A 25,066-nucleotide genomic window follows, 5' to 3' on the forward strand; every position below is an offset into this window, starting at 1 on the left:
GGCTCACTCGCGAGATCTGTTGTGTACACACAGGGACCTGGTGCTCCGGCACCTAGATCGGTTGGGGCTACAGGTCAACTGGGAAAAGAGCAAGCTCTCCCCCGCGCAGAGCATCTCCTTTCTCGGTATGGAACTCGACTCTGTCTCCATGACAGCACGACTGACTACAGAGCGTGCCCAGTCAGTGTTACGCTGCCTGAAGCATTTCAGGCAGCCGGCGGTCTCCCTGAAACTATTTCAGAGGCTCCTGGGGCACATGGCATCCTCGGCGGGGGTGGTCCCCCTTGGGTTGATGCACATGCGACCGCTCCAACACTGGCTACAGAGTCGGGTTCCTTGGAGAGCGTGGCACACCGGCAGCAGGCATATGGTCATCATGTCCTTCTGTCGGCGCACCCTGACCCCTTGGTCATCGATGGCCTTCCTACGGGAGGGGGTCCCCCTAGGGCAGGTATCAAGACACGTCGTGGTAACGACGGATGCCTCCCTTCAGGGCTGGGGTGCTGTGTGCAACGGGCACGCAGTAGCGGGGCGGTGGACGGGCCCCCGCCTGCGATGGCACATCAACTGCCTAGAGTTGTGGGCTGTGCTACTTGCGCTGAAGAGGTTCCAACCCTTCGTGAAGGGCAGACACGTGCTTGTCCAGTCGGACAGCACAGCTGCCGTGGCGTATATCAACCACCAGGGTGGCATTCGATCACGGCAGCTAACACGACTCGCCCGACGCCTCCTCCTGTGGAATCAGCAGGTGATCAGCTCCCTACGAGCCATACACATCCCGGGCGACCTGAACCAGACAGCAGACAGGCTCTCTCGTCAGTGGTCACCTCGCGGAGCGTGGCGACTCCACCCTCACGCGGTTCAGCTCATAAGGGAGCAGTTCGGAAGGGCGCAGGTGGACCTGTTTGCCTCCCCGGACTCCACCCATTGTCTGCTTTGGTACTCCCTATCTGACGGTCCCCTCGGTACGGATGCCCTTGCGCACTGCTGGCCGTGGGACAAGAGGAAGTACGCCTTCCCCCCAGTGAGCCTCATTGCACAGACCCTGTGCAAGGTCAGGGAAGAGGAGCATCAAGTGCTACTAGTTGCGCCCTATTGGCCCAACCGGTTCTCAGAGCTGGTGAGCCTGACAACAACTCCCCCCTGGCCGATTCCCTTGAGGAAGGACCTCCTTTCTCAGTGGAAGGGCACGTTTTGGCATCCCAGGCCAGACCTCTGGAGGCTCCATGTCTGACTCCTGGACGGGACGAGGAGATCCTGAGCGACCTACCCCCGGCGGTGGTAGAGACCCTCATACAGGCTAGGGCTCCGGCCACTAGGAGACTGTATGCCTTCAAGTGGCACATCTTCTCGTCTTGGTGCTCTTCTCACGGAGAAGACCCGCAGAGATGCTCGATCAGGTACGTACTGTCCTTTCTCCAGGAGAGACTTGAAAAGAACCTCTCCCCTTCCACACTGAAAGTGTATGTTGCTGCTATAGCTGCACATCACGACCCAGTTGCTGGTAAGTCTCTAGGGCAGCACGACCTGATCACCAGGTTCCTGAGGGGCGCGAGACGGTTGAATCCGTCTCGCCCGCACCCCGTACCCTCTTGGGACCTCGAAGTGGTCCTGGGGGGCCTCCAGAGGCCCACCCTTCGAGACCCTAGGGGAGGCTGATCTTTCTCGCCTGTCGATAAAGACGGCCCTCCTGGTAGCGCTCGCCTCCTTCAAGAGGGTAGGGGACCTAAAAATTCTCTGTGTCCTCAGGTTGCCTAGAATTCGGGCCTGGAGACTCTCACGTTATCCTGAGACCACGGCCCGGCTATGTGCCCAAGGTTCCCACCACTCCCTCTGGGACCAGGTGGTGAACTTGCAGGCGCTCCCCACCGGGGAGGAAGACCCAACCCCTTCCGTGTTGTGTCCAGTACGCGCACTGCGCCTCTACTTGGACAGCACGCAGGGCTTCAGAAGCTCTGAGCAGCTCTTTGTCTGTTTTGGAGGTCAGCAGAAGGGGAGAGCTGTCTCCAAACAGAGACTGGCGCACTGGATCGTGGATGCCATATCATTGGCATACCGGTCGCAAGATCGCCCCTGTCCCTTAAGAGTTAAGGCGCACTCCACTCGGGGTGTCGCCTCCTCGTGGGCACTGGCTCAGGGCGCCTCTCTGGCAGACATCTGCAGAGCTGCGGGTTGGGCTACGCCCAATACCTTCGCGAGGTTCTACAATCTCCGCGTTGAACCGGTGTCAGCCCGCGTCCTGCAGGGCAACAGGTAGGACCTGCAGCCGTTGGGCGTACGCCTGCGGAAGCCCTTCCCCCTTCGGGGGGAGCAGTGGCGATCCAGCCTCACTTCTTTCCCCTCGGGTAAAGAATAGGCATTCCATCCATCACTAAGCACCCTTCCAGGGGACAGGCTGGGCAGAGCAGCCCTGCCCCCTTAGGCCGGGGAACAGTTGAGTTATTCCACATAGCTCTAACCGGACCTAGTGCTCCAGACGTGGTAACCCCCCCTCCGTGGGCTGTTCCGTCTGATGTATCCTCATGAATGGTTCCCACCTTGGCAACCCATGACCTCCCCAGGTGGACTCCCACCTTGCGGTTAACTCCTGCAGTCCGCACATTCCTCCCATGAGTTCTCCCCTGATGGTGAGACCATGTGGTGTCTCCACTAATTCCTCCCTACGGTAGGTAGTGGCCTCTGCAGCGTTTTTCCCCCAGGGGGGAATGATGCTTACCCAGTGGCCCGTACGGTGCCGGGCGGCTTCTCGCCATTTAGAGAATCAGGCCTCCGTCCGTGACGGCCGGCGTTAGGGGGCTTCCCAACTTTTTGTGGAAAGCTCTGGGTCCCCCTTCCTCTCCACTGGAAGGTCATAATTTTGCGCTAGCGTGTTCGTCTGACTCGCCCAGGCCAGTCAACGTCGCTCCGCAGAGATTGTGACGCGGCTCAGTGCTGTGGCGTTTTCCATAGGAACCCCATTCTGTCGGTTCGACACAACGTCGAGAGACCGACAGAAAGGGAACGTCTTGGTTACGGATGTAACCTCGGTTCCCTGATGGAGGGAACGAGACGTTGTGTCCCTCATGCCACAACACTGGCCGCCCACCCCAGCGGTCGGGGGAGGATGCTTAGGCTCCTCAGACCAGAGGTGAATGAATGAGCACGCCGGCTTCCCTCTTATACCCGGAAATCCGGGGAGGAGCCCGGCATGCAAATTTCATTCGCCAATTTTCATTGGCCTTTTCTAAATACTCAGAAGATGATAGGTTCTCAAGACAAACCCCATTCTGTCGGTTCGACACAACATCTCGCAACCAAGACGTTTTGTAACAACTTGTGAGAACAGAATTTAGACATCAGGCCAGATTTGAACCTGTGTGTCAGCACAACAGCTCTTATATTTTCCAAGAACGTACAGTATACTACCCACTGTTTTGTGCTATTGTTTTCTGTGTTTTAATTTTCAGCTGCAGATATGGTACATGAATATGGAATAGACCATGTGGAGGTGATGTCCACCCACCTAGTTCCTATTCAGCTCCTAAATCATGCTTTGTGGGTAACTTATCCAGTATATTAACTGCAAATAAATAACAGCAAATAAATAAATGACTGAACCTTAGCTAATGAGTAGGCGCGAGTAAGTCATTTGTAAGGTTATTTCCCCTGCAATAGTGTTTGAGTACCATCCTGATACGACAACACTGGCTCAACAAATGGCGTGGGTTGTGGGCAGGACTGTTTATTTATCAATGGCAAATGAAGTGAATGTTTAGGGAATAGGGAACCTTTTCACCTTGTTTTGCAACTGTGTTTGGTGACCTTAGTGTTGTACAATATACAAACTATACCTTTATTGCATGTAACTCCATATAAACATTTCAGTATTATGGAAACATATAGACACTCTTCTAGTGGCTCTCCTGTTTTTGCCAAGTGGTTGATATCCTTAGGACAACATCATGTTGACCCTGGGACAACATTTAAATCAACCAATCAGATTTCAGAAATAAGTTTACAGTTTATTTTAAATTTAATCTTCCAAACAGGATTAGGTGCTTCTAGACCATTGTTTTTCACTTATCATTTCCCTCTGATTTTAGGGGTAAGTTATGGTTAGGGTTGGGGTCTGGTGTGGGTTTAGGTTTTGTTTATAAAAATGTTGTCCTTAGGTCAACAAAATATGTACTGTATCTTCTATTCATTGATAAAACTCCACTAAGCACTATTCATTTTCCTATAAAAAGTATATCGTATAAATCTGATATGAAAAGAAATGTGATTACACAATGTGATTACAATTACCATCTTATATAAGTCATTTACTGGTTTTTTTAGTCTCTCATGTCCGTTCTGATATTAGTCGATATTAGTTGAAGAGCCCTTGAGCAAGACAAATGAGATTGGGCTCCACAAATTTATCTCAGCAAATTATATTGAGAGACAAATGTCATACATTGTCTAACACACACCCATTTGTTTTTAGGCACAGCATTACAAAACTGTGGGGCTAATTGGCAACTCAATGGGAAAGAAATTGGTTATGCAGTTAGAATATTCAGGTACTGTGTCTATTATCGGCAACATTAGCTTAGCTGAATCTAATCAAAATGTTCATTTTGTGATTTGGGCCAAGATACCCAAGTTTTTGCATAATTTCATGAGTACAGACGGTATTGTAATTGCTAATTTTCTTTCTTGTTTCTGCCCCTGAAAGTTCTGAAACTCACAGTTTTTTTATTGCTATCTCTTCCTTAACTTTGACCTAAGTTGAGGTTCTTTCAGTGTTGGAGATCAGGCAATTTTTGTATTTTTTATAAACAGTCCCTCTCTTTCTTTTAACGTTTGATTGTAGCATGTTTTTCTTTATTATAGGAGAGTAGTCCATAAAGAATGTTCACAACAAAATGCCAGACAAGTTGCATCTTATAATGATGCTGTAGATCTTTTATGGTGTGTACACACCAAAAGCATTTTTTTATTGCTCGAAGAAATTACATACAAATCAATGCAAAGAAGCGAATAGACGTGAATTCGTGCCAGGCTAAGTGAATGACACAAATTGTGCAACAAGATCGCCACAAACATGTGGAATTTGCCTCAAATAATTCAAACTCAAGTTGAAATTCGTGCAAAGAGCGTATTGAAATACAGATACGTGAAGACATTCCAGTGACTAGAAAAACAAGTAATCCTGTGGTTAACAAACACAATGCTTCGCTTTTGGTGTGCACACACCATTACAATAAACTGTAATTACTGCATCTGACTTTTTCAAAATCCAGTTCACACAGGTTTCTTAGCAGAGAAACCAAATATGTAATTCATCACATAACTACAAGTTTCACTATGTTTGGCAACCAGAAGAGTCCAAATACACGTTGTCTTCATTTTGAACACTATCATTTTAAGATTTCAAAATGATCAACCATCTTGATTCATCTTTCTTTAACATAAATGTCATGTTAAATGTAACAATATGCAGACATTTTATGTGTGACTAAGTACCTTATTCAAGTTTCTCCAAGATTACATCATTTACATTTAAAGCCATGTTGGTAGGGTGATACAAAACTTAACTGGGTATTAATCAAAAATTCAAAAAAGAATACAAGTTAGTTTTATGTGAATACAAGGTTGGTCTCCATTGATTGGACTGCACAGTGACAGATTGCTTTAGTGACAGATAGAACCTAACACCCTCATAAACAATGCTAAACAGTCCCAGTGATAATATGTCAGATTGTAATGAATCATGCTTTGAAACAACTGGATAATTGGTCTTTGCTCTAGAGAAAGAAGATGAGAGGTTATATAATGCTAACTACCAGAGCACAGCCAACAAGCCAAGTGATAAAATATCATAAAGTCCAGCTGAGAGACAAGACAGAGGCTATTAAAATTTCCCACTTTTTTCCACATGCCGTCTTAAGTGTTTATATTAAGCAGGGTCTTTATTGAAGCAATAATTAGTTTGGAGGAAGGCAGTGTGGTATTGCCCATATAATGTGTAGGCAGCCAGCACTGCCTGGGCGCTGTGGGAACGCTCAATAAAGAGTTCAGAGTTCAGACCCAGACATGTGTGGTGCTTGTGTACTGGTAACTCACGCTGTGTTAAAAGGCAGTTAACCCGACATGGTGTCAGAAATGAGATAAAATTTAGCTTGCGGAAGAAGTCTGTTAGGGTAGGCGAAGTATATCAGTTGATAGGTCGCAAAAATAAAATAAAATAAAGTAATAACAACAACATGGAAAGAGCGACAACTGAACGATGAGCTGGAGGTGATGCAGCCGCTGGGGGGAGAGACCTGCCCGTGCCGGGCCCGTGTGCTACATTTAGCATCCAGCCACCTGAGCCGTGTAACTTCTCCAAACCTCCAGAATGGGAAAGATGGATTCGACGGTTTGAGTGTTTTCGACAGGCCAGTAATCTCCACACTTCTTCGCAAGACAACCAGATAAACACACTCATGTACTGTATGGGCGATGAAGCGGACGACATCCTGAAGGGGTTAAACCTGTCAGAGGAAAGCATGCAGTGGTACGATACAGTGAAAGAGGGATTGCACACATTTTTCGTCGTAAAGAAAAATGTAATTTACGAGCGGGCACGTTTCAACATGCGGAAACAAGGCGAACACGAGTCGGTTGACTCTTTCGTGACGGCACTGTATTCCCTGGCTGAGCACTGCAAATATGGGCCATTAAACGATGAACTCATCAGAGACAGGTTAGTGGTCGGATTGAATGATTTACGTCTGTCGGAACGGATGCAGTTGGATAAAGATCTAACACTGGAAAAAGCTGTTGATATGGCAAGACAGACAGAATCTGTGAGGCAGCAACAAAGTAACTTGTGAGCTGAAAGCGGTATTAGCAAACCATCTGGCTCAGTAGACTTGTTATAAGCCTTTGAAAGTCATTTCAGAGCAGACAGAGAGGAAAAAGTGGCCAGGGCGCAAAAGAGAAATATAAGTCTCCTTCAAGATGTCACAAGTGCGGGAAAAGTCCATCGCATCTTAAAGTGCACTGCCCTGCTAAGTCAGTACTGTGTCATGCCTGTGGAAAAAAATGACACTACCAAAAAGTGTGTGCCTCGTCCAGAAATGTCAACGAGATTCAAGAGCAGGATGATAGCATATTCCTGGGCACCGTGGATGCAGATGGTGACCCCTGGGTGGTGAACATCAAAATCAAAGACTGTGAAGTGCAATTTAAGATAGACACAGGCGCCGACGTCACAGTTATGCCAGATCCCATATTCCATGATATATTCAAGGATGGAAACAAGCCAGCCCTGCGGAGAGTGACAAAGCCGCTGATGGGACCGGGATGCTCACCACTCAGTGTTGCGGGTGTTACAAAATTGCAACTTCAGAAAGGTAGCAAGCATGCAATAGAGGATGTGTATGTTGTTAAGAGCTTACACTCAGCACTGCTAGGCAGACCAGCTATCACTAAGCTGGGTCTTGTCACTCGAGTGGACGGCATAAGCATTAAGATGCTTCAAGACCGCTATCCAAACGTTTGTAGTGGGCTTGGAAGGCTACAGAGGCCATACACCATTAAACTGAGCCCCACAGCCGTCCCATTTTCTTTGAAGACTCCACGACGCATCCCTCTTCCACTAATGGCCAAAGTAAAGACCGAACTGCAACGCATGGAAAGCATGGGAGTTATCAGCAAAGTGGAAGAGCCCACGGAATGGTGTGTGGGCATTGTAGTGGTGCCCAAAAAGACTGGCGACCCGCGAATCTGTGTCGATCTGACAAAGCTTAACGAGTCAGTGCAAAGGGAAAAATTCATCCTACCCTCTGTCGAACAGACTCTCGGACTGCTAGCTGGAGCTCACGTCTTTAGCAAGCTCGACGCGAACATGGGGTTTTGGCAAATTGCTCTGGCCGAACAATCTGCCAAGCTGACAACTTTTATTACGCCGTTTGGCCGGTACTTCTTCAACCGCCTGCCTTTCGGCATCGCATCAGCACCAGAACATTTCCAAAATCGGATGGTGACCGAAGTCACTGAGGGCCTCGATGGGGTGGTCTGCCACATGGACGATATTCTGGTGTGGGGGCGGAGCCAGGAAGAACATGATGCGCGCCTTCACGCTGTGCTCCAGAAGTTGGAAAAGGCTGGAGTTACTCTCAATCGGGATAAATGTTCCCTGTCACAGCACAAAGTCAAATTCCTCGGGAATATTATTTCGGACTCAGGTGTGCAAGCAGACCCTGCTAAGACGACCGCAGATCAGGAGATGCCAGAGCCGACGACAACCACAGAGCTCTGAAGCTTCCTCGGTATGGTCAATCAGCTGGGAAAATTCATCCCACACCTTGCCGAAAACGACAAACCTCTCAGGGATCTTTTGTCAAAGAAAAACTGCTGGTTTTGGGGAGAAGCTCAAGCCAAAGCTTTCAAAGACCTTAAGGAACATTTGACATCTGCACCCGTGCTGGCACAGTATCATGCGAACAAGCCGATCAAAGTTTCAGCAGATGCATCGTCGTATGGACTGGGCGCGGTTCTGCTACAACAGGAAGACAGAGACTGGAGGCCTGTCGCCTATACTTCACGGTCCCTTACCCCTGTTGAGCAAAGATATGCACAGGTAGAAAAGGAAGCCCTGAGGCTGACCTGGGCATGTGAGAGATTTCGTGATTTTTTGCTTGGAAAATATTTTGAGATGGAAACCGATCACAAACCCTTAGTAAGTCTTCTAGGGGCCCAAGCACTGGATACTTTACCTCCCCTTATCCAGCGTTTTCGCATGAGATTGATGCGCTACTCATACACAATCTTCCATGTTCCTGGAAAGAGCCACTGGACTGCAGACACGCTGTCGCGGGCTCCACTACCTGCAGGAAAAGACAACACAATTGATGAGCTCATGGAGCACCAACATTTACCTAGATAATATTGTGGAGCTCCTGCCTGCTAGCCAATCATTCCTGGACAGCCTGAGAGAACACCTCACAGCAGATAGTGTGTGTTCTAATGTGATGAAAAAGTGTCAAGAAGGGTGGCCTGAGTCTAGTCGGTGCACAGGGGCTGAGAGACTTTATTGGTCTGAACGTGCCTACCTGTTAGTACACAACGGTCTCCTGTTAAAACGTACCAGACTTGTTATTCCCTCAACCTTGAGAAATGATGTCCTCAACAGGCTTCATGAAGGACATCAAGGCGTAGCTAAATGCAGAAAACGTGCACAACAAAGTGTGTGGTGGCCGGGTCTTACCCAGCAGCTGAACGAATTGGTTCTCAAATGCCAGACATGTATTAAAGAGCGCACCAACCACACTGAACCTTTAATTCCAACAGACCTCCCAGAAAGGCCCTGGCAGAAACTGGGAACGGATCTGTTCATCCTAAAAGGGAAATCGTATCGTTTAGTTGTGGGCTATTACTCACGGTATGTAGAAGTGGCAAATCTTTCACTTACCAGTTCTGCCGATGTTACTACACATCTGAAATCGATCTTTGCACGTCACGGCATTCCGGACATTTTATTCAGCGATAATGGGCCGCAGTTCTCCTCAAATACCTTTTCTGACTTTTCTGAGCCAGGTATGGATTCAAACATGTCACCAGCAGCCCAAAGTATCCGCGCAGCAACGGAGAAGCGGAGCGTGCTGTACAGACTGTGAAAAATCTCCTCAAGAAATCTCAAGACCCTTACCTTGCACTGTTGTCGTACAGATCAACTCCTCTCCAGAACGGGTACAGTCCAGCTCAGCTGCTCATGGGACGCCGTCTTCGCTCTATGGTGCCAGTTCTTCCGAGGTTGCTAGATCCCTTGTTGCCGGACAGCGCCACGGTAAAAGCTCGGGAGAGAGAGAAGAGATGTGCTGATGTGAGACATTTTAACAAACGGCATCGTGTGCATGATCTGAGCAAACTGTCGCCAGGCGACCAAGTGTGGGTCACGGATCAAAAGGTGTCGGGAACGGTGATGGAGAGACATTCAGCACCTCGGTCGTACCAGGTGAATGTTCCCGATGCAATCATCCGAAGAAATCGCCGTTTCCTCATTTCCATGGAGGATACAGTGGAGGACTGCGATACTCAGACTAGTTCACAAGTTACTGAGAACATTGCTGAGCCACAGAAGGCACTAACACATCTAGCATCTTTTGTTAGTCCAACAGCTCTAATAAGGAAAACCAGGTCTGGGAGGCCAGTTATTAGACCAAAAAGACTTGACTTATAATTGGATGCAAATGCTGTTATTCTGATGCGTGAATTTTACTGTTTTGTTATATGTTTCGCCATTTTCGTAACGTATTCAGTTTATGCAAGAAAAGATGTCTACATACATTTTACTGATTATTGCTCTTTTGTGGAATGTGTTCTGAGAAGGGTTACCGTGAGAAAAGAGTAAATGTTTTGCTGCATTTTCGCATTTTGCTTAAAAGGGGAGATGTGGTATTGCCCATATAATGTGTAGGCAGCCAGCACTGCCTGGGCGCTAGGGGGCGCTGTGGGAACGCTCAATAAAGAGTTCAGAGTTCAGACCCAGACATGTGTGGTGCTTGTGTACTGGTAACTCACGCTGTGTTAAAAGGCAGTTAACATGACAGGCAGTACTATAATAAATCCGTATTAGTTAATCATTAACTTACATTTGCATATCAAAGGTAAAATGGTGGGTCAGGATGGGGGGCTGGATGTGGATTTTCTCAACATCTAGCTGGATTTATGGATGTAGGTGTTCAAAGGACAATTTTATTGATCTCTGAGTATGGTGTTAGAAATTGGACTCTGTGAGTGTGTAAACAGCGCGCACAGCAGATTACAGCTGAGCGAGCACACTGAAAACGCTTGCGCATAAAATGTAAACCTTTAGAAATCGCAAATCTTTAATTTGAACTCAAAAACCAAGATTGTGCACGTAAATCAACACTTGCGAGGGGAAATAACAAACCCCCGATCTTCAATTGCGTGAGTCATTTTGACTTTTGGCACTAAGGGGGCAGGACACTGTGATTTTGTGACAACAAATGCCTTTGGCCCTGCTCCTTTCTGGAACTCCCGTTGTGATTGGCCGTTGATGCCGCCCTCAAGTCGATGACAGAACATCTCCGTTTACTGTCGTAACCTCGGTTACCTGAGAAGCGGGAGTGAGACATCGCGGATAGCCCCGCTATGGGGAACTTTTTTCCTTCTCCACTTTCCTGAAGTCTTATTGGATAACGCCAGTAAAAAAACTGGCCTATTGTCCCAAGACGTGCAACAGTATGCAAATACTGACGAACCCCCTGGCAGTATAAATGCAGTGCATAGGGACAATACCTCAGAATCTATGAGAGAACGCCTGCACGGCTGATGAGCGGCGAACACTGCGGTCTACGCACTGTCTCATTCCCGCTTCTCAGGGAACCGAGGTTACGACAGTAACCGGAGACGTTCCCTTTCGAGAGTGGTCTCTCAACATTGCGGATGGGACCACTATGGGAACGGTATACAATCCCGCTGTGAGAGTAGCAAGATCAGCCCGACCAATTGGGCAAAAACACACCAAGCATGGGGTAATGCACACAGATCCAACCAATCACAAATTCGCCCTCAGCGCCGACAGTTAATTGGCAGACAGACCAATGAACTGCCAGTTTGGGCTCATGCAAAATTTGCATATCCAAGCCAAAGAAATGAGCGGGCTGCGCTATGACAGGACAGACACAACAACAGTAAGAGCCAGCATGGAATCCCGGGTGGACATAACAGTGAACATAAAGTACACCAAAGCACAGAATCAACAGCAACGCAGTAACAACTGTGCATCATAAGCGATTAGCAGCTAGGAGAAAAAGAGCGTTCAGCACTCACCGAAAGGACTTGAGAAGCCGAAGAGGACACGTCCAACCTGAAGAACCTGGTGAAAGTGTTCTGCGAAGACCAGCCATAGATGTGCCCTTAGACCAGGCCCACGAAGAGGCGATAGCCCTAGTCGAATGAGCTCTGATTCTGAAAGAGCAGTGGGTGGTGGACGCTATTACCTTGGTGTATGAGAATCATGTACAGGTTCTCATACACCAAGGTAATAGCGTCCACCACCCAGTTAGAGAGCCTCTGTTTAGAGACCGCCTGTCCTTTAGTCCCCTCACAATAGCAAACAAAGAGCTGGTCAGACTGCCGAAACCCGGCCGAATGATCAATGTAAGCCCGCAAAGCCTTTACCGGGCAGACCTCTCTCTGAGCGTCAGCATCATGCGAGGCCGATGGCTCGGAAGACAAAGCGGGCAAGGAAATTACCTGCACTCTAAACCTGATGGCACATAACCCAATTTCTGCCAAAGAGTGACGCTGCAGTCGCAGGCTACAAAACAAATGCAATCAGCGCTTGTAAATCCCCTATGCGCCTAGCCGAAGCAAGTGCGAGACGCTTTTAGAGAGAGCTCCCTTATGGAAACCGCTTCCAAAGGCTCGAATGGGGGAAGAGTGCGATCCTTCAGCACCAACGCTAAGTCCCACGGTGGCACCTAAGGAGATCGTGGGAGAAACAGCCAGGTCTCCTTGCTCCCCTTAGAAATCTGACTACCAGCGTGTGCCTACCAATTGATTACCGATCAACTGGGGAACAAAACAAGGCGATAGCAGCCACATAAACTTTCAGTGTGGACGTGAGGCCACTGTTATCCAGCCTGTGCTGCAGGAAGCATAAAATATCGGACACGGGGCAGGACATCGGGTCGATACTGTTATCACTGCACCACTTTGCAAACACTCCCCATTTGAGAGTATATAAACGGCTGGTGGAAGGTGCACGAGACACTGAAATAGTGTCAAGTACATGCTGAGGGAGGGCATTTAGAACCCCTGAAGCGGCCACACATGAAGGTTCCACAACTCCAGGCTGGTGTGCCATATCGAGCCGTTCTCTTGAGACAACAGGTCTCTTCTGAGGGGGATCCGACACGGGTGGCCGTCAGCAAATCTCTCAGGTCCGGAAACCACGGTTGATTCAGCCAAAACGGTGCAACGAGGATCACAGACACCATCTCCTCCCTGATCTTGCAAAGCACAAGGGGCAAAATCTTCACCGGAGGAAAAGGGGGAGTGGACATCGAGAAGAACAACTGGCAGTGGGTGTTCTTGCTCATCAAAAATAAATCTACCTTTGCCTTCCCAAAGCGTTCCAAAATAGGAAAGTTGGGATGAAGCCTCCATTCCCTGTGAGGAAGACCCTCCCTCGAATGCATGTCCGCTCCACGGTTTAGACAACCTGGGATACTCGTTGCTCTGATGGAGAGTAGATATGCTGATCCACCCACAGCAGGAGACTCACAGCATGACGCCGCGTCTTTCAGAGAGCTGCGGAGCGCAACCGATCCCGCACTACGTGCCACCAAGGCCACGGCCCAAGCGATAGGCAGATCCATGGCCAGTCTCGGAGTGCTCGAGCGCCACTTATGGCTGATGCTCATGGAGATAAAGAGGCTGACAAAGTCCCCTTCCTCGACGCTCTGATCTCTGCCACAGTCCTCTTCGGAACTGCGGTGGACGGCTTCGCGGAATGCTTCACGGCGGCACAGAAATCCTCGCAGGCCATGAAGTACTTCCTGCTGAAAAGACCCGACTCCAGGTCCTCGTCCGCTCGACTGAAGCCAGCGCCAACTCAGCAGCCGGTGAAAGCCACACCATCTGCTACACAGATGGCGGCGAGAGCGGAGACTCATCAGCACTCTCGATCGGGTAAGCGGCCAGAATTATGCCAGAACGGAACTGGCTATTCGGCAGCTCGCGGCCTCTTTAGAATTTGGGACTTCACACACCCTCAATGCATTTCAGAAGATGCTGGGTCTCATGGCCTCCACGTCTCTGGTACTGCAGTTAGGCATCCTTCACATGCGGCTGCTTCAGTACTGGCTGAAACCGAGAGTTCCGCCACACGCTTGGCATCTCGGCATCAAACCTGCTTAACTACCATGGCCCTTGGCTGGAGCAGGGTGTGCTCCTGGGAACGGCATGCAGACGAAAGGTGGTCACGACAGATGCCTACAACACACATTGGGGAGCTCTGTGCGATGGCATGCCGGCCTTCGGCCACTGGTCAGATGAGAAGAGAAGCCTGCACATCAACTGCCTGGAGATGCCGGCAGTATGGCTGGCTCTTCAGAACTTCCTGCCAGTCTAAGGGGATCGCCATGTCTTAGTCCGGTCGGACAGTATGATGGTGGTGTCCTACATAAATCGCCAGGGAGGCTTTTCTTCCCTGGTACTTCGTCTCTTGGAATGGGCCCAGTTCAATCTGCGCTCACTAAGGGCAACACACGTGCCAGGCAGACTGAACCAAGGAGTGGATATGTTATCTCGGAGCAATGTCCCTTCAGAAGAACGGACAATCCACCCTCTGTCGGTTCAGAAAATCTGGGAGATCTTCAGCAAGGCAGAAGTCGACCATTTTGCCTCAGAAGACAACATTCATTGCCCAACTTACTTTTCGAAGGGCAGGGACGCTGTGGACCACAACTGGCCCAACCAGCTCCTCTACGCTTTCACCCTGATCGCTCTCTCATACCGCAGGTGATCAGGCAGATCAGAGAACAGGCGCACAAGGTGCTGTTCGTAGCCCCACTCTGGAAACACCAGCCTTGGGTTGCGGAACTGTCTCAGCTGCTCGTAGCAGCCCTGTAGCCTATTCCCCTGAGACAAGACCTCCTCTCTCAAGCAGGCAACACGATTTGGCACCCCCAGCCCGAGCTGTGGACTCTGCACCTTTGGCCTCTCGATGGGAGCCTACGGACCTCCCAGAAAGTGTCATGAACACGACAAGGCTCTATACCCTCAAGTGATCTGTCCCATAGTGTCTTGCTATGCAGTACTTGTTCCGTATCTCAGGGAACCAAGATTACGTTAGTAACCGAGTACATTTCCCTGCATAGTCTAACTCACTGACACATGCAAGCACACACTGCCTTAACTCTACCAATTCAGTTCTATCAAATTCTTCTATAATTCACACACAAACAGGCATAAACACACACACCTGTTAATGTTATATGTCTAAAGGTCAACTTGACTAAAAACCTGTGGCCGGATTCACAAAACTGTTCTCAAGAGAAAAAAAACTTTCTTAAGATAAATTACAGAAAGATCTTAAGAATATTAAATGCTCAAAAAAAATCTTAAGACGTTCTCAAATATCTTTTTTATAAACATCAGACTTTGTCAATGGCTAAACTCGCCTGCTAAAAGTAACAGTAAAACTTTACTTGTATAACAACAAGCATCTAGCGACTCATGTTCTTACATATGTAAGCGTGAAATGTGTACAGCTTTCCTGTAGCTCAGTGGTAAGAGCATGGGGCTAACAATGTCAAGGTCGTGGCTTCGATTCCAGGGGATTGCACATACTTAGAAACAAATGTATAGGATAATGCAATGTAAGTCGCTTTAAGCATAAATGCATTAATGTAAATATGTAAAATGGCATTTACGAATATTATAATTAGTATAATACTCTTTTAAAACTTTTACGACATCATAATATTTGTGAGGCTCTCCAATGTATCTAAAAGTACTGTGGATTTTCTAAAAATTAAGGCTAAATATTGGTAAAGTAAGGTAGTTTGACCTGATCATTATTATATCTATAAAAAATTCCGCATTGGCAAGTAAAAAATATGATTTCAGACTCGATACACGTTCTGCGTCACATTTGAAACCAACAAATACATGCAAAAAACTCTTACTTTTTGATATTTAAGACAAACAATATATATATAATGCATATATTATATTAAAATCAATAAAGCAGTTCTCATTGACATATTTTCAGTTTCTGTTGTCAGTTCTGACTTACAACGCAACATAATCTTACAAATCACCATACATTTTAAGGGGCGTTGACTTTGGCTATATACTTTCACGCAGCGTCTGGGTAACCATATGCATGTATACAGATTAAAAAATGTCATGTTTATATATCCAAACAGTAGATAACAGTGGCATGCTGTTGTGTACACATTCATTCACAAGTCACGGTACAGTCCTACTGAATTAAAACAGAATTACTGCTATAAATGCATTCAACTGCAGGATTAAGCACTTTTGAATGTGAATTTAAGAATTTCTTTAAGAAAAGATCTTCTGAAGTACCTGAGCCCATAAAGCACAGTGCCATCTGGATGGAGACGAATCATTCTGTTCTTCACAGTTACACCATGAACAAAAGATTTCTTGTCATTCAGGAAGTATGTGTCTGGCACCCACAGCTGATCCGCTACTCTGTTATCCAGTGTCAGGTTGAGGGGAATCTCGGAGTAGGACAGACGCTTATCTCTCCAAGCTTGCTGAAAATACATAGTCAATGTGTAGTCCTGAAAAGAAAACAGAAAATACTTGATCTGAGGACAAGAATATAAAGTCATAGAAAAAGAGAAAGAAGAGGGTAAATATTTTTACAGCAGATCCTTCAAAAAACACAGGAAAATCTTTTGGGGTTTAATAATATATGACTGACTTTAATAATATACTGTATGTTGTTAAGCTAAAAGCACAACAGTGCATGTCAGGTCATCATGTTAACTTTAAAGTCTTGCTTATTACCTATAAAGCCCTACATGGTTTAGCTCCTCAGTACTTGAATGAACTCCTTTTGTATTACAGTCCTTCACGTGCATTACGCTCTCAGGCGTCCTGTCAGTTGGTAATACCTAGAATTTCAAAATCAAGTGCAGGTGGTAGATCCTTCTCCTATCTAGCGCCTAAACTTTGGAATAGTCTTCCCTGCACTGTCCGGGAGGCAGACACACTCAGTTTAAATCTAGACTAAAGACGCATTTTTTTAATCTTGCATACACTAGACTTCCATAATATAAATCTTCTGAGGGTTTAGGCTGCACTAGTTAGATCAGCCGGAACCAAAAACACAACTGATGTACTTGTTGCATCAAAGAGTGCAGAACAGTACTCTACTCTCAGCCAGTCTTGTCTCATTGTTCCAAGGTTACCACAGCGAGCAGGATGCAGTTCATGGCCTGACCTGATGGTAGACCAGTGACCTGACAAGAGCTGAGATCATAGAGCTGGTTAAAGAAGGACGCAGTCACCTGACACGTCCTCACCACAACATTTCAAATGCTATCAGATTATTAATGATAATCTTAAACTATAATTTACCTTATTAGTAAGTTTATTTATTTTATTTAACCTTGTGCAAGCTCTCTGGAGCTTGTGCAGAGGCAGCAGCTTTTGCCAGAGGGAACTGGAATCCCCTGGTTGGGCCTGGGTTCTCCTGAAGTTTTTTTTCTCGATTAGAGTTTTGGGTGCCTCGCCACCGTTTGCATACTGTTTTGCATCTACCTGGCCGGGGTGGGGCTGCTTTAGAATTTTAAAGTTTTACTTAATCAATATTGCATATAGGAATTTATAGTCTGTTATGTTTGACCTGTGCTTCTCTCTCCTTTATCTTAAATGTGTGCTCTCACTGTGCGTGTGTGTGTGTGCATGTCTTTGTGTGTGCGCGTATTTGTCTGTGTACGTGTGTGTGTGCGTGCGTGCACGTCCGTGTGTGTGTCTGTATGTTAGTACGTGTGCATATTGTGTGTGTGGAGTGTTTTGTATGTGGGTATGTCTGTCTTCTTTGTTTTCACCTTTTTCTTGTTTTTGCAGGTACAACTTTAATTGGTTTGCTTATAGTCAATATGTCTTATGTACAGCTGCTTTGTAACAATGAAAATTGTAAAAAGCGCTATATAAATAAAGTTGAGTTGAGTTGAGGTCAGAGGCCGAGTCAGTTAAAGAATAATTATTTATAAGACCTGAATATGTTTTTGTTGGCAGATAAACATCTTTGTTATGACTTTAACCTCTGTTCCCTGATGGTGGGAACAAGACGTTATGGCACTAGCATGGCACTAGCAATGCCAAGGTCATGGGTTCGATCCCAGTGGATTGCACATAGCCAGAAACAAATGTATAGTACAAAGCAATGTAAGTCGCTTTGGATAAAAGCGTCTGCCAAATGCGTAAATGTTAATGCAACTTGGCAGATCTGCATGCCAGTCTTGGCCTTGTACATACAGGTAAAAGAGGAAGATACATCCTTATACCCTTTGTATACATGACATTTTCTAATTCTCACTATTGAACTATATAAGTTATTTGTATCAACCTGTGCCAATTATTATTTAATTATGTAAATACTTACATTTATTTGTATGCATGTGTATACGATTAGATGTGCTTCTGGACATTTTCTTCTTGCATGCCAGTTGTTTATTGGTTCTCCTACCTCCTTTCTAATTTAATGTATTTTTTTTATTTTATTGTTTTCCTTTTCTTATTATTATCATCAATATGCAAAAGAGATCAGAATATTTTCAATTTGTATTTTTTTTTCATTTTGTTATCATGAGTCATCTCAATAAAAAAAGGAAGATGGCATGCCTATTCATTCAGCTTTTGTGCCGAAGAACCTGGGAGGTGTCTCCCGGTCACTGCAGCGGACTGAGCAGTGTTGTGGCACAGGGACATGAGGGACTCTTACCATCGGCTGTCACTTCTCTAAGTAGTGAGATAGCCGCCCGGGACCATAATGGACACTGGGAAGTGCTACCCCCTCTCCTGAGGGAGCATGCTACGAAGACCACATCCTACTGTAGGGAGGTATCCATGTGGAAATACCTGCATGGTCTCACCAGTGGGCAGAACTCATAGGAACAAAGCTGTGCCGGGACCCATCCGAGGAGTGCACAGATGAGAGGTGGAGCAATCCACCAAGCGGAAAACACAGGTTCACCAACAGGGGAATCATAAAATGGAAAGTGCCGTCCCACCCTCAAGGGAAGTGAGGGTAGATGATCTCGTCTGCCATGAACGTGCCGAGAAAAGGGCGTTTCACGACTTTGTGAGCTCCTAATGCACTTGCAGAAAAAATGGCACCGGGCCGGTGCATGGTTTGGCCTTGCTATCCGCACCCAGATACCAAGCATCCACCCACTAATGTTGCAGGAAAGGCGGTATGGCTGCCCTGGCAAGCATGGCTGTCATCTTCGCATCAGCCTCATCCTGCGCTCGACCACCCGAGCTCCAGGGAGTGTTCTGCATCCAATGCCACATCATATAATTCATCCTCATCAAGGGAAGTGAGGGCAGCTGATCTTGTCTGCTGTGAACGTGCCGAGAACAGGGCGTTCCTTGACTTTGTGAGCTTCTCATGCACTTCCGGAAAAATGGCAACGGGCCAGTGCACGGTTTGGTATGGCACTCCGCACCCAGATACCAGGCATCCAGCCATGAGTGTTGGGGGAAGGCGGTGCAGCTGCCTGGGCAAGCATGGCTGTCATCTTCGCATCAGCCTCATACTGCGCTCGACCGCCCAAGCTCCAGGAAGTCTTCTGCGTCCAATGCCACATCATAAAATTCATCTTTGTCACAGGGTCTATACATGATCCCACTATATGACGGTCCTGCGCCACCCATCGGGGACAGGTTAGGTGTGCGTAGAGGGGCATAGCGGTCCATCTATGGGTGTCCCCATATCACCCCTGCTGCTTGCTGAACCAGACAATTGCACCGAGGGTTGGATCCGTTGCTTGCGCTGTAACAATATACTTTTGTCAGAGAAGAAACGCTCAGCATAAGCCTAACAAGGTTCCGAAGAACAAAAGCTGAATGAATGGGCACACCATCTTCTTCTATTGTCTGTCTTTTTTAAGTTTCAATTTAATGGGTGCTACTAGTCTGTAAAACGATAACAATTGCTAATTGGACACCACCTAGCAGACCTAAAAAATAAAACGTCTTGGTTACGGGTGTAACCTCCATTCCCTGATGGAGGGAACGAGACGTTGTGTCGACAGAATGGGGTTTGAACTTCAGAACCTATCATCTTTGATTGTTCTTTTAAAAGGCCAATGAACTTGGCGAATGGTATGGCATGCCAGTCTCCGCCCCGTGCATGGGGGTATAAAAGGAAGATGACATGCCCATTCATTCACCTTTTGGGCTGAGGAACCTGAGAGACATACCAAGAATCCAAACGTGAGAGTTGTGGGGAAGGCGGCCCGGGCAAACATGGCTGACATCGCCACATCAGCCTCGTCATGGGCTTGACCGGCCAAAGCCAGGAGCTCCAGGTAGTCTACCGCGTCTGATGCCAGGAGGTTGCCGTACCATTCTGCAACGGAAACCTCATCCTCGTCACGCTCTTGCGTGGATCCGCTATGGGTCGGTCGACTGCTGCCCATCGGAGACGGGTTTGGTGAGAGTATCGGGGCATGGACGGTCCGCGGCATTGGCTGCGGCGGGTTCACGTCCATGGTAATACCCACATCACTGTCACTGAGGACGGCTTGGAAGCCGCCGCTGAACGGGAAGCAGACGATGTTGTAGCTGCGTCCAGAAAAAACACAGCCAACCATGACTGCAACACCTTGATAGACATATGCTCGCACTGCGGGCATGCCGTATCGACGAACGCTACTTCAGCATGCTGGCGGCCCAAGCATGTGATGCAGGTATCGTGCCCGTCAGGTTCGAGGACAAGGCAGTCGCATCCACGATTACAGTGGCGAGACATGTCTGGCGACATGAGCACGCTGTAGGAAATGTCAGCTCTTTTAGAGAAATTTGCTCCTTTAGACACCTAGGTCCGTTACCGAAATGCCCAGGGGAAGTCGCACACAAGAGGTTGAATCCACTGCTCTGCGTCGAAGAATCTAGTAGGAATTTTCATAGATAATAACGCACAACATGTGATGCCTTGCTGGTTTCAAAGAACTAGGTGAATGAATGGGCACGCCATCTTCCGGAGACTGGCATGCCATGCCATTCGACAAGTTCATTGGCCTTTTAAAAGGACAATCAGAGATGATAGGTTTTCAAGTTCAAACCCCATTCTGTCGACACAACATCGAGAGACCGACAGAAAGGGAACTATTGCACCCTAAAATCTGGATGGGGAGTTTTGCACAGGTTAAATTTGATTTTTTATAGCATATGAAGGCATTCATAGAGAACAATGTGTTTGGTTTTAAAGATGCAACATAGTGCTTTTCTTCTGATTTGTGTGACCCCCTTTACACCGTGCCTAGTGCTAGTGACCAGGTTGCATGCTGGTCTGCAATTTTAAACAAATTATTGAAAATATAGACACTGATGTTAAGATAATGTAGGGGAGCAGCATAGTGTGATCCGTATAGTAATATGGGAAAAAAACAATTATTGTATATGCGTGTCAGAAATGATAGAATAATTGAGTACAGGGTGTAGCAGAACAGAACAGAACAGTTGTGTGCTCGTGTGTATGGGCAGATGGAGCAGTGCCCTCCAAAATATTAATCTAGACTCTATATAAACTGATTCAAATGGTTATTGTTAATTTGTACATGTGTTCAGCATTATTCAACAAATATTTTCAAGGTTTCTTGACTATTTTAAGTCATGACATAAGTTTATATATACAGAAATTTAGTGCTTGGCTTCCACAGAGAGGTTGTCCCGTGCTCAACAGCCCCCACGTTTCCCTTTCTGTCGGTCTCTCGACGTTGTGTCGAACCGACAGAATGGGGTTTGTCTTGAGAACCTATCATCTTCTGAGTATTTAGAAAAGGCCAATGAAAATTGGCGAATGAAATTTGCATGCCGGGCTCCTCCCCGGATGTCCGGGTATAAGAGGGAAGCCGGCGTGCTCATTCATTCACCTTTTGTTCTTCAGAGCCTACGCATCTGATGAGCTTCTCTACGATCTTGGTGATCATTCTTTCTGCTGGAATCTACGACGTGGACAGCGGACGGTCCCTTCCTGCAGTGACTCTCCCCTGGGCGTCTCGGCAGTTCCGGAGGTGTTCGAGCAAATTTCCTTTTCTAAAAGAGCAAATTTCTCCAGCGTGGCTTGTCCCGCTGTTCTCATGGGTGCAACACACTCATCGAGGAGGGGGACGGACACAATGCCTGCTTCCAGTACGCTGGGGCAGACGTTGTGGATACGTCCTGCCCGCACTGCGGGCGGTGACGATTCAGACGTTGCGTCACAGGTGGCTGTGTTCCCACGGGACTCAGCCACCACCTCGTTTGCTCCCCGTTCCGTGGCGGCAGGACTACGGCCCTGCCGTCCGCTATGGCAAGCAGCGAGGGTGAGATGAGGATTACTGTGAGCGATAATCCGCCAGCCACGGCTCACGGACCGTTCACACCTCGTTTCGCTCGTCTGACCGTTCCCCAAAAAAGACGGTCCGCCGTCTTATTCCTCAATCACGTATTCGGACACGATGCGTGATGATGAGAGGTCTCTTGCAGCATCGGGGGGTGACGTACTGCCATCCGACTCCGACGATTCTTCGGGCTCCCTCCCTCGGGGGGTCGAGCCCAGGAAAAAGCGGATGTCGAGATGTCGGCCATGCTTTCCCGGGCCGCCGTGAGTGTTGGGTTGCAGTGCCCGCACTGCCTCTCCCGGCGTTCGCGGCTGGCTACATGGCGCCTCGGGTTTGAGCGCGGCTCCAAGCCGCGCCCGCCCCCAGTGCCGTGTTTACCGGAAGTGCATGAGGAACTTTGCAAGACCTGGAACGCCCCTTCCGGCACGTTTCACGTCAAACAAAGTTCTGTCACCCTCTCTTCCCTCGAGGTTGAGACAGCTGGAGGATGCGTCGGTGTCCCCCAGGTGGAATTTGCCGCCGCGGTGCACTCGTGCCCGTAGGTGGCGGCCACCTGGGGGGGCTCGACCTAGACTCCCGTCCAAAGCATGTGGTGTCTCGGCATCTCTGGTGTCGAGAGCTTACATTGCGGCGGACCAAGCTGCCTCCTCTCTCCACGCTATGGCTCCTGCCAGGCCAGGGCGTTGAGAGAGCTCCACGAGGGTAAGACCGACCCAGCGCTTATGCAGGAACTCCGCGCCGCCACCGACCTCGCTCTACGGGCGACCAAGGTGACCACGCGGGCCCTGGGTCGGACGATGTCCACACTTGTGGTCCATGAGAAACTCCTCTGGCCGATCCTTGCGCAGATGAGTAACGCTGAGAAGGTCCGCTTTCTCGACGTACCCGTCTCGCAAGGGGGGGCTGGTTGGTGTTACTGTCGAGCCGCAGCGGCCCCGCTCACCCCCCGCCCGTCGGGGGGGGCGCGAGACCCGCACGCGGCCTCCCCGGAGGGTTCTCGACAGTAAGAAGCAGTCCTCCGTGCCGCAACTCGGCCGCCTCGGCCGTCGAGTCCCGTGCACTGTCTGCTTCCCAGCAGCCCTGGTCCTCTTCAACGCCCTCCAGTGACCTGGAGGAGACAGTGAAGAGGAGACCATCGCCCCATCAGCAGCCGCGGGCAGCGGCTGTCATGGGATCACCTCAGGGGGATCGAGGCTACCATTGGGCCCGACCCCAGCCACAGCGCTGGTAGGTCGGATAGGGACGGTTCCTGCCCCGTCCCTCCATCTGCTGGCCCCCTCTGGGGGGCTGGCGCCCACTTACTCTCAAAAAGGAGAGTTTCCTCTCTCTCTGGGTTACCTCAGCCGCTCTCACCCTCTGCACGACGGTGAACGGCAAACTCGACGTTGCGTCATGGCAAAGCGCAATGTCGAGTATAAACACCAGCCCTCAGCACTCTCAGTCAGACAGTGCGTTGAGCTGCGCAGTCGCCAGGCAGGAAATATGGCAGAGCCGATCTCCTCCCCGGGGGGCCTCCCCCGGCAAGGAATCCGTACTGCTAGCCATCGAACCACCCTCCGTGGGGGCGATGCAGCAGATCAACCTCTAGTCCCCCTGTCATAGTTCTGGGAGCCCCCAGACTGTCAGGCTGGCTGAGGAAGATGATCCGTCTCGGCTACGCGATTCAGTTCGCTACACGTGTGCCCAAGTTCCGGGACGTCCTTTTACCTCAGGCAGAGGCAGGGATGCCCCCGTACTTCGGGCGGAGATCGCCTCCCTTCTGGTGAAGGGAGCGATCGAGTCCGTCCCACCGGCCGAGGTGTTCAGCGGGTTTTACAGCCCGTACTTCATTGTCCCTAAGAAAGGCGGAGGGTTGCACCCTATCTTAGATCTGCGTGTTCTGAACAGGCACCTACACTAGCTGCCTTTCAGGATGGACACGCAGAAGCGCATCCTGGCGTCCGTCAGGCGTCAGGACTGGTTCGTGGCAATCGACCTAGGACACGTACTTCATGTCTCGATCCTCCCTCGACATCGGCCGTTCCGACGGTTCGCGCTCGAGGGACGGGCATATCAGTACAGGGTCCTCCCCTTCGGTCTGTCCCTGTCTCCACGAGTCTTTACGAAGGTCGTGGAAGGCGTCCTCCTTCCCCGTTGGGAAGGAGGTGTACGGGTACTAACTATCTTGACGACTGGCTCAAGTTTGGGCACACTCTCGAGATCTGTGGTGTACACACAGGGACCTGGTGCTCCGGCACCTAGATCGGTGGGGCCACAGGTCAACTGAGATAAGAGTAAGCTCTCCCCAGGCAGAGCATCCTCTTTCTCGGTATGGAACTCGACTCTGTCCTCACAAGCGGCCCCGCTCACCCCCAGGGGGGGGGGGGCGCGAGGACTACCGCGCCCGGTCAGTGTTGAACTGCCTGAGATCAGACAGTCAGCGATCCCCCTGTAACAAGAGGCTCCTGGGATTCATGGCATCCTCGGCGGGGGTGGCCCCCCCTCGGGTCGATGCATATACGACCGCTCCAACACTGGCGGCAGAGTCAAGTTCCTTGGAGAGCATGGCACACCGGCAGCAGGCGTTGGTCACACGCTTTTCTGCTGACACACCCTAAGGGATGCCGTGTGCAACGGGTGAGCAGTGTCGGGGCGGTGGACGGGCCCCCGCCTGCTTGGCATTCAACTGCCTAGAGTTGTGGGTTGTGCTACTTGCATTGAGGAACTTCCTCTCGTGCAGGGAAGCACGTGCTGGTCCGGTCGGACAGCACAGCTGCTGTGGCGTATTCCTCACTCACAGCAACTAACATGACTCGCCCGACGCCTCCTCCTCTGGAGTCAGCAGGTGATCAGCTCCCTGCGAGCCACACACATCCCAGGCGTCCTGAACCAGACAGCCGATGTGCTCTCTCGTCAGTTGACGCCTTGCGGAGAGTGGCGACTCCCTCCCCGCGCAGCCGGCTCATTTGGGGGCAGTTTGGCCAGGCACAGGTGGTCCTGTTGCCTCCCCG

General features: G+C 49.1%; 1 protein-coding gene across 5 annotated transcripts in view; it reads right to left on the bottom strand.

Moving 5' to 3' along the window:
• Positions 1-16,293, bottom strand: part of LOC130570530 (gamma-aminobutyric acid receptor subunit beta-2) — a 149,433-nt gene extending 133,140 nt beyond the window's left edge. For 2 of the 5 annotated variants that reach the window (XM_057360875.1, XM_057360872.1), the window contains exons 1-2: positions 16,078-16,293; positions 11,806-11,943 (exon numbers count right to left, since the gene is read on the bottom strand). In XM_057360875.1, coding sequence (XP_057216858.1) covers positions 11,806-11,943; positions 16,078-16,283 — 344 coding nt within the window. In that variant the 5' untranslated portion in view covers positions 16,284-16,293. The remainder of the gene's footprint in view (positions 1-11,805; positions 11,944-16,077) is intronic. The other 3 variants (XM_057360876.1, XM_057360874.1, XM_057360873.1) reach the window with 2 other exon arrangements.
• Between the last annotated feature and the right edge of the window lie 8,773 nt (positions 16,294-25,066).

This window comes from Triplophysa rosa, linkage group LG19 (assembly GCF_024868665.1).
Source record: "Triplophysa rosa linkage group LG19, Trosa_1v2, whole genome shotgun sequence".
NCBI lineage: Eukaryota > Metazoa > Chordata > Actinopteri > Cypriniformes > Nemacheilidae > Triplophysa > Triplophysa rosa.